This window comes from Lipotes vexillifer, unplaced genomic scaffold (assembly GCF_000442215.2).
Source record: "Lipotes vexillifer unplaced genomic scaffold, Lipotes_vexillifer_v1.1 scaffold371, whole genome shotgun sequence".
NCBI lineage: Eukaryota > Metazoa > Chordata > Mammalia > Artiodactyla > Lipotidae > Lipotes > Lipotes vexillifer.
In genome coordinates, this window is record NW_006786304.1 from 2,016,815 (window position 1) to 2,023,418 (window position 6,604).

The 6,604-nt window shown below is 48.1% G+C and overlaps 1 protein-coding gene across 1 annotated transcript in view; it reads right to left on the bottom strand.

The window, feature by feature from the left end:
* The window catches only part of CLPTM1 (CLPTM1 regulator of GABA type A receptor forward trafficking), a 31,111-nt gene that overhangs the window by 19,281 nt on the left and 5,226 nt on the right, over positions 1 to 6,604 (bottom strand). Inside the window, 1 exon segment of the mRNA XM_007458549.1 lies at positions 5,554 to 5,666. Within this exon segment, the coding sequence (XP_007458611.1) occupies positions 5,554 to 5,666 (113 nt within the window).

Consider the following 6,604-nt stretch of genomic DNA (forward strand, 5'->3'; position numbering starts at 1 on the left):
AAAAAAAGAATCCACCTGCTAATGCAGGGGACACGGATTCGATCCCTGGTCCGGGAAGATCCCACATGTCGCGGAGCAACTAAGCCCGTGCGCCACAACTACTGAGCCTGCACTCTACAGCCCGTGAGCCACAACTACTAAGCCCTCGTGCCACAACTACTGAAGCCCATGTGCCTAGAGCCCATGCTCTGCAACAAGAGAAGCCACCACAACGAGAAGCCTGCGCACCGCAACGAAGAGTAGCCCCTACTCGCCGCAACTAGAGAAAGCCCGCGCGCGGCAACGAAGACCCAACACAGCCCCCAAAATTAATTAATTACTTTGAGAAAAAAAAAAAGTAAACAGCAACGGGATTCAGTTATATATACACATATTTATATATACATATATATATATAATTGATAATATATGATATAATGTGTATATATATTCTTTTTCGGATTATTTTCAATTATATGTTATCACGAGATATTGAATATAGTTTCCTGTGCTATACAGTAAGTCCTTGTTGTTTTTCCTTTTTTTTGGAAGCTTCTTTTTGGTGTTTGAGGACATCTGCTAGGTGTTTTGATGGGTGAACAAAAACGCCAGCCCACGGCCCACACGGGGTATCCGGAGACCTACTCTATGAGAAGCTAAGACTCCACAGGCCTCCCCGCCAAGGAAACGGGGAAGCAGGTGTGGCCTAGCCCTCCTCTGAGTTGCACACCAGGTGGGCACAGCCAGAGCCCTGAACCTGGTACCAAGGAGACCCCAAATGACAATGCTCCAGGCAGCCAGCAGAGGCAAAGCAAGTCCTCTCTGTAGGAAAACAGGTTCATCCTAGGCCTGAAATGATTCCTATAAATAATTTTCCAAGTATGATGATCAACACACAGCCAAAGATAAGCCAGGTGCACAAGGAAACAAGACACTATGAGTGAGAAGCAGCAGAAACCAAAACCAATCTACCTAATGGCACTGTGGTAACCTAAACGGGAGGGAAGTCCGAAAGGGAGGGGATGTCTGTATGTGTGTGGCTGATTCATTCTGTTGTGCAGTGGAAGCTAACACAACATGGTAAACAACCATTTTCCAATAAAAATTTAAAAAAAAAAAGAAAAAAAAAAGAACCCCAAATTTGAGATGCTCAGAAGCACTGGAGGTTTCAGAATGTTATAAAACCCTCAAAATGTATATTGAGAGAGCTTCAGAAGTATCCACTCTGAATAACATGATAGACAAAAATCAAAATAGAAACAAAATGACAGTTAAAACAAATATATTCAGAGTCATTTTCTCAATTTACAAAACTGAATAGACATAATACACAGTCTTTGAGTTGTAAATGAAGTGGAGATATTTACAGGATACACTGTTTAAAGAGAAAGGCAAGATGAAGGGAAGTGTACAGAGTAGCCATCCATTTCTGTGTAATATACTATGTTAAAACAAAACAAAAACCTGGGCTGGGGGAAAGAGAAGTGGGAGTTAGTGTTTAATGGGGACAGTTTCAGATGAGGAAGATGAAGAAATTCTGGAGATGGACGGCAGTGATGGCTGCACAATAATGCGGATGTACTTAATGCCACAGAATTATACACTTAAAAATGGTTAAGATGGTAGATTTTGTTATACATATTCTGCCACAATAAAAAAAAAACAACCCCAACAATTTGTAATGCACCTTTACGTCAACATAAAAGTAGAGAAAGGTATAAAATACACATCAGACTTTAAAATGGATTCCCTTGGTCTGGGGGAATAGGGAAGGCCTAGGGGTAAGCAAAAAAACCCCAAATGCCTCAAAACACAATACTGTCTTAAAAAAAATTCTGCACAATAAAAACAGCATGCACATGAATCAACATGGGAAAGGATCACCACCAATACAGTAATGATGAATAATGGTTACCTTCAGGTGATTTTTTATTTTCTTCTTTATGCTTTTCTTTTTGAATATTTTTTAATGAACAAAATAAAAGCCCCACAACAAAACTGTAGCAGACTGCTAGTTGTTTCCCAATATTCATCTTTCCCTTTTCCCTCAGAAAGAAGACTCCTAAATTGTCACTGGACCCCTTGGCTACCTGGAATAAAGACTACAAAATCCAGCCTTACAGCCAGGTGTGGACACATGGTGAAGTTCTGGCTAATAAAATGTAAAAACAGTGTGTTTACTGGACTTTGGGGAAGTGTCTTAAATAGAAAGAGCATCCCTCCTTTATTTCTTCTTCCCTCCTGGAATGTGGACGTGATGGTCTTATCCTCAGCACCCATATTGGGCCATGAGGATAAAGGGCAAAACCTAGCAATGGTGGCACAAAGAGCAGGAAGCAATCTGGGATGCAGAAGACCACAGAATCCTGGTCTGCCTAGGTCCAGAATAGTACATGAGAGTCAGGGAAACTTCTATTGTGTTAATTCCGGTCTCTCAGATACATGCAGCTCTATAATTATTAGATGAGACAAGTACTTATTGATTGCAGGTGTGAAAAGCAATACAGTTGACCCTTGAACAACAAAGGTTTGAAGTGCGTGGCACCACTTAAACGAATCTTTTTCAACAGTAAATACTACAGTACTGCACGATCCATGGATGGTTGAATCCGTGGATGTGGAACCACAGATATGGAGGAATCGCTAGTACAGAGGGCCAACTGTAAGTGATACGTGGATACACAGAGTCGGCCCCCCCATCCCCATGTTGTTCAAGGATCAACTGTATAGCAGAGAGGTTAAGTGCTCAGCCTCTAAGTTGCAATATCTGGATCTGAGGCCCAGCTCTCCTACTTCCCAACTGGGTGACCTTAGGCAAGACTCTTAACCTCTCTAGGCCTCCATTTCCTCAACAGTTAAAATAGGGATAACAGGGCTTCCCTGGTGCCACAGTGGTTAAGAATCCGCCTGCCAATGCAGGGGACGTGTGTTCAAGCCCTGGTCCGGGAAGATCCCACATGCCACAGAGCAACTAAGCCCGTGTGCCATAACTACTGAGTCCGCACTCTAGAGCCCGTGAGCCACAACTACTGAGCCCATGTGCCACACTACTGAAGCCCGTGCGCCTGAAGCCTGCACTCCGCAACAAGAGAAGCCACCACCATGAGAAGCCCACGCACCACAACGAAGAGTAGGGCCTGCTCGCTGCAACCAGAGAAAGCCACGCACAGCAACAAAGAACCAAAACAGCCAAAAATTTAAAAATGAAAAAAAAAAAAAGGGATAACAACACTTCTTACCTCGTAGGCTTGTCTACAAGCATTAAATGCATTGATATGTACACACACACGATATAATACATCATCTAGAATGGAGCCTGGTACATACAGTAATTGTTTTAGAAGTGTTAGCTATTATTGTTATTTTCATCATAGAAAAAAGGCATACCAAAAACTTCAGAATGGAAAAACACTACAAGAGAATTCTAGCGTGAGTGGGTGCCTCCCTGCTGAGCCCCAAACCACGCCAAAGGGCAGCATCAGGCACAGGGACTTGCCTCTGCCTGTACAAGCCATGGAGCCCTGGGGTCCGGGGTCTCAGGGGCCATGGCCCAGCTGAGCTATCTGCTACCTCCCACCACCCCAGGAGGTCCCTGATGCACACGGCTGGGGCAGGTCTGGAACTGGCCATTCCTGGGGACCCCTCCATTTCCAAGGGAGGCTCCCATTTTAGTAAATATGCCAAGGGAGAGTGTGTGAGCAAGGACACCCACAGGCAGCTGTGCCCCGGCTTAGCGTGTGGCCTGCAGGGGGCCCACGCACTCCGGGCTCCTGGGTCTCCGTGTGTGAGACGAGGCAGACTGGACTGGACTTTCTGTAGGATTCCAGATCCCCAGTTCCCTGAAGAACATCTGCTCACCGTGGGCCCTCCATCCCCGCATCCCAGACCAGGAAGCCCTGCCCTAGGACACCAGGGCTGGCCCTCACCTAATGCTCATATCCTCCCTCCCACCCCAAGTAGGCATTCTACATTCACGGGGAAATTTTGAGTGTATGAAAAGACATACGACAACTCTCCCTCCCACCCCGCCCTCCACTCCAGGTAACCACTGGTATAGTTGGAGGAAGTGCTGAAAACCACGGGCTCTACCCTCTACTCTCAAAAAAGGCCATTCTCACGCAATCTGCTTGTTGCTTCCGAGAGTTCACAGGCCCCTGAAAACAAACCCTGAATCCCATCTAAGAACTCCAGATGGAGACGGTCTTCCAGCACCCACCGGGACTGATTCTTGGTGGCGCCTGGTCCTAAGGAAGGAAATTAGCCTGCACTGTGGCTGTATTCAAAACGTCTATCTGAAGGAAGCTCCCTTATGTACTGATGTGGAAAGATTTCTAACATATAGTGTTAATGAAAAAAAAATCAAGGTGTAGAACTGTGTAAAATAGGCTACCTCTTACGTAAAAATGAAGGGAAAGATAAAAAAATCATCTTTATTCCTAGCTGCTTGAAGCATGAAAAGAAGAAACTGATATATAAGAAAATTCTAAGTCCTTATTGGACACGGAGGCGGGGGAGGGGAGGGAGTGGCACGGTGAAGAGAAAGGAGGGGCTCCATGGATGAAGAAACCCAGTCCCAGATAGATCCCCCTGCGCCCTCCCAGCAGCTCCCCAGGGCCTCACTCAGAGGCCAGGCTTCCAGAAGGCAGGCCCTGTGCTCCGGGTACCTGGGAACGGTCACATGCGTCCGCGTGTAAAAGGATCTGCACCAGCCAGTCTCAAAGGCACAGCCTGTATGACTTCACTTACAGGAGGGACCCAGAGCAGTGAAATTCACAGAAACGGAAGGGAGAATGGCGGTGGCCAGGGGCCGGGGGGAGGAGGGAGAATCGAGGAGTTAGTGTTTAACGGGCAGAGTTTCAGTCTGGGGAAGATGAAGCTCTGGAGACAGATGGTCTGATGGTTGCACAACAATGTCACTATACTTAATGCCGCTGAGAGGTGCACTTAAATGCACTTAATGTACTTAAATGCACTTAAAATGCTAAATTTTATGTAATGCAGATGTTGTGGCTGAATTGTGTCCCGCCCCCCTCCAAATTCATGTGTTGCACTTCTAACCCTCAGTATCTCAGTATCTCAGTGACTGCATGTGCAGATAGGGCCTTTAAAGAGGTGACTAAGGCTAAGTGAGGTCATTACTTAGGGTGGGCCCTAATCCAGTCTGACTGCTGCCCATATAGGAAGGACACAGACAACACAGAAGAAAGACCATGTGAAGACAGGAAGACGGCCAGCTACAAGCCAAGGAGAGAGGCCTCAGAGGAAACCAGACATCCTGACTTCCAGCCCCCAGAATTATGAGAAAGTAAAAAGGATCTCCAGCAGTACAGTAATGATGGTAATCCTCAGTGATTCTTTCCTTTCCTCTTTTTAAAAAAAATGTGTTTGCTTGTTTGGCTGCCCCACATGGCTTGCGGGATCTTAGTTCCCCGACTAGGGATCGAACCCGTGCCCCCTGCAGTTGAAGCACGGAGTCCTAACCACTGGACCGCCAGAGAATTCCCTCCCTTCCTCTTTATGCTTTTCTTACTTGAACTTTTTTCAATGAACAAAACCAAAGCTACATCTGCTCACCTGAACAGCACGCCTTTGATGACCTGCCAGGCATTGGGTGCTGGCTGGGGTGGTGGGTTCTGGGGCTGGGTCTCCGCCGGCGGGTCCCTCCCGATGCTGCCATTGCTAGTCACCTGCAGGGACAGAGGCCAGAGTGAGGAGAGAGGATGCATCCTGAGGCGCCAAGGCTGTCGTAGGCACCACCATGTGCCGAGGCCCAGTAAGGGCTGAGCACAGAGAGGGCGCCTGGCCCATCCTGGGGGTCAGGGAGGGGTCCTGGAGGAGGAGACATCAGAGCTGAGCCCTAAATCATAACCAGTTGGCTGGCGCAGAGGAGGCAATGAGGGAAGCAGCAGGTGCAGACAAGAAGGTGAGAGAGACAGTCTGACTCCGAGGATGGGCCAATGCACCCTGGGGCTGGAGCCCAGGATGCAAGGACATGGCTACTGGGGACAACGTAGAAGGGGTTAGGCGGCAGGTGTCAGATTCTGCAAGGCTTGGGTTTATCTGAAAGGTCCTTCCGTGGGCAAACAATTCTTGACGCCTCCTCTGTGGCCAGCCCTGTGGGGGGCCCATCCCTCCAGGGGCTCTGGATCTAGCAGGTGAGACAGACACAGAAAAACACAATCAGAGCATGAGCCACACAGAGGTGTGTGAGATGTACACAGCACAGACCACCCCATGAGGCCAGAACTAGGAACACCGCCATTTGGCAGCCGAGCAAATGGGGGCTCAGGGAGCCTAAGCCACTTGTCTGGGTCACTCAGGAAGGATGATGGCAGCACGATGACAGGAGTGTGGGCAGGCCAGGGAGTCAGGCAGGGCTTCCCAAAGAAACAATCTTCATTCAGAAACAGAAGCTAAGAAGTGGAGAATTTCAGGATGTCAGGTTGGAAGGGCCCAAGATGGGGAAATTCTTCCTGCTCCTCTCTTTGCACCTGCTGGCTCCCCTGTCTTGCCCTCTTCCCTCCCGCTAGCTGTCCCCTCACCCTCCAGCTTTTAAGAGACAGGACAAGGGCTTCCCTGGTGGCGCAGTGGTTGAGAGTCCGCCTGCCGATGCAGGGGACACGGG